This window comes from Camelina sativa, chromosome 13 (genome assembly GCF_000633955.1).
Source record: "Camelina sativa cultivar DH55 chromosome 13, Cs, whole genome shotgun sequence".
NCBI lineage: Eukaryota > Viridiplantae > Streptophyta > Magnoliopsida > Brassicales > Brassicaceae > Camelina > Camelina sativa.
Genome location: NC_025697.1, coordinates 13,679,674 through 13,682,203, shown reverse-complemented (window position 1 = coordinate 13,682,203; position 2,530 = coordinate 13,679,674). Strand labels below are relative to the sequence as shown.

The 2,530-nt window shown below is 31.4% G+C and overlaps 1 protein-coding gene across 1 annotated transcript in view; it reads left to right on the top strand.

Annotated features, from left to right (window-relative positions):
- Nucleotides 1,358-2,530, top strand: part of LOC104736686 (transcription factor MYB86) — a 2,130-nt gene continuing 957 nt past the window's right edge. Inside the window, exons 1-3 of the mRNA XM_010456715.1 lie at nt 1,358-1,650; nt 1,758-1,887; nt 1,988-2,100. Coding sequence (XP_010455017.1) covers nt 1,518-1,650; nt 1,758-1,887; nt 1,988-2,100 — 376 coding nt within the window. The 5' untranslated portion in view covers nt 1,358-1,517. The remainder of the gene's footprint in view (nt 1,651-1,757; nt 1,888-1,987; nt 2,101-2,530) is intronic.

Here is a 2,530-nt window from a genome sequence, read left to right as displayed (position 1 = left end):
AGACAAGCCAGTTGTATATACAAAGGATTGAGTGTTTCTTCCGTTGTAATGATATATTCTTCAATTATGTTGTATGTTTGTATAATTTCTTAAGACTCGACTTAAGCTAGTAGCTTTATATAAATTTAAAAATATCTTTGTTGTAAACTAATCATGATATTATTTATATAAGAAAAACTCTCTTTCCTATAATACGATAATAATGAGAATGCATCTTCTCATAATATACGTTTCTAAACACTTATTGTTCTTCTCGTGTAGAGACATGCTCGAAATAAATCAAACTTTAACTTTATTTGTTTCTTTTACACGTTAATTAGATCAGCCTCATCAATATAAGATCAAAGAAAGCTTACCAGTAACAAAATTGGTACTACTAGTATTAAAATTAATGTCTATATAAACAAGAATATTAGTTGTTACGCGACCAAATTATTGCATAGTGGAAACATTTAAGGCTATTTTTTTCCACACCATCACTTTGCGTACTTGAATTGAAGAACTCTTTACATTCTCAGCACATCAAGGTGTCTCTTTTGAGATCAAAGTAGGAAAAATAATAATAGTATATATAAAATAAGTACTAAAATTATTAAGTTTTCTTTTTACAAACAAAAAAAGTATTAAAATTCCGTAGACAATTTTAGAGGGGACAATAATTTTAGACTCGTACAATGCTTTCATGGAAATGAGTTTGTTGTTGACCGATGGCCTTTCCCTTTATTTTTTCTTTCTGGATTTTTTATAACTTTTTAGGAAACTCCCAATTTTTTTGGGTCATAATTTTCTTAGGTTTGAAACCCATCTTTACTATTAATAATACTTATTTATACGTGGATGTATAAAATTTTAAATCATCATCTCCAAAACGTAGGAAACAATTCGAAGTAGAATATATATTGTCTCTGAATTACGTTTCCTCTTTTCCTCTTCTATTTTAATTATCATGTTTCTTTCTTTTTCTTATATATAACTATCATGTTTTATACTATTTTTCTTTAATATTGTAGTCTGAATTTCTTTTTTTCTAAGACTACAATAATGTTGTTCTTCTTTTTTAATTGTAGATAAATTTCTAAAAAGTTGATTGTCTTTCTTCTTTTAAGATATGTCACGTTTTTTATCTATCTTTCGGAAGAAAAAAAAAAGTAAAAATAGTTAATGATCAGTGTTAATCTCTAAAGTATTAGCCACCATTTCTTTCTATTATGTAAAAAAATCAAATATATATATATATATTTTTTTTGCTAGGTTTTTTTTTGTTCAGCTCTTGATTTTTCAATATAGGGTGTGGTCCCATAAAAGGTGTCAATTAATTCACCCAACGATTATATAACAAAAGTGTTTACACCAGAAAATTGTCAATCACATTTCTCTCATTTTATAATAATTTCTCCATCTTCTTTCTTTCTTTCTTTCTCTTCAACCTTAATTACAGAAATCTTCACAGATCACAAAACTCTGTCTGCAACAATCTATAGCTTCTTTGTTTCTTCACTACTCTCTTTATAGAAAAAATGGGAAGACATTCTTGTTGTTTTAAGCAGAAGCTAAGAAAAGGCCTTTGGTCTCCTGAAGAAGACGAGAAACTTCTCAATTACATCACTAGACATGGTCATGGCTGTTGGAGTTCTGTCCCTAAACTCGCAGGTTTGGTCTCCATGTGCTCTTATACTAAAAAAATAGTTGAAAAAGAATTATATGTACTTTTCATAATATTTTATATGTATTGATTATGGATATATATGATCATATAGGTTTGCAAAGATGTGGGAAGAGTTGTAGACTTAGGTGGATAAATTATTTGAGACCAGATTTAAAGAGAGGAGCTTTCTCACAAGACGAAGAAAGCTTGATCATTGAGCTCCATGCTGCATTAGGCAACAGGTTAGTTAATTTGCTACTAGTGACATATTATATAGTTCTTGAATATATAATGTAGTTGTTGAATTTATTTTAATCTTTGGTCCATCTTTTGAATGTGTAGATGGTCTCAAATCGCAACTCGGTTACCGGGAAGAACAGACAACGAGATCAAAAACTTCTGGAACTCATGTCTTAAGAAGAAGCTGAGGAGAAAAGGCATTGATCCAACAACACATAAACCCCTAGTAACAAGCGAGCTTCAAACTCTAAACGTCATAGACCATAAGTTGACGTCATCAGTAGTAGCAAAGTCAACGGGTTCCATAAACAACCCACATGATCAGTCGATGGTCGTCTCATCCCAATCAGGTTCATGGTGGTTCCCGGCTACTACAACCACAACTAATCAAAACGCTGCGTTTTGTTTCAGTTCAAGTAATACTACTCCAACAGTTTCAGACCAGATCGTATCTTTAATCTCTTCGATGTCCACGTCATCATCTCCGACACCAATGACTTCAAACTTCAATCCTGCTCCAAACAACTGGGAACAACAACTCAACTACTGCAACACAGTTCCATCTCAGAGCAACAGTATCTACAGTGCCTTCTTTGGTAATCATTACACAGAAGCTAGCCAAGTCATGAACACTAACAATAATAA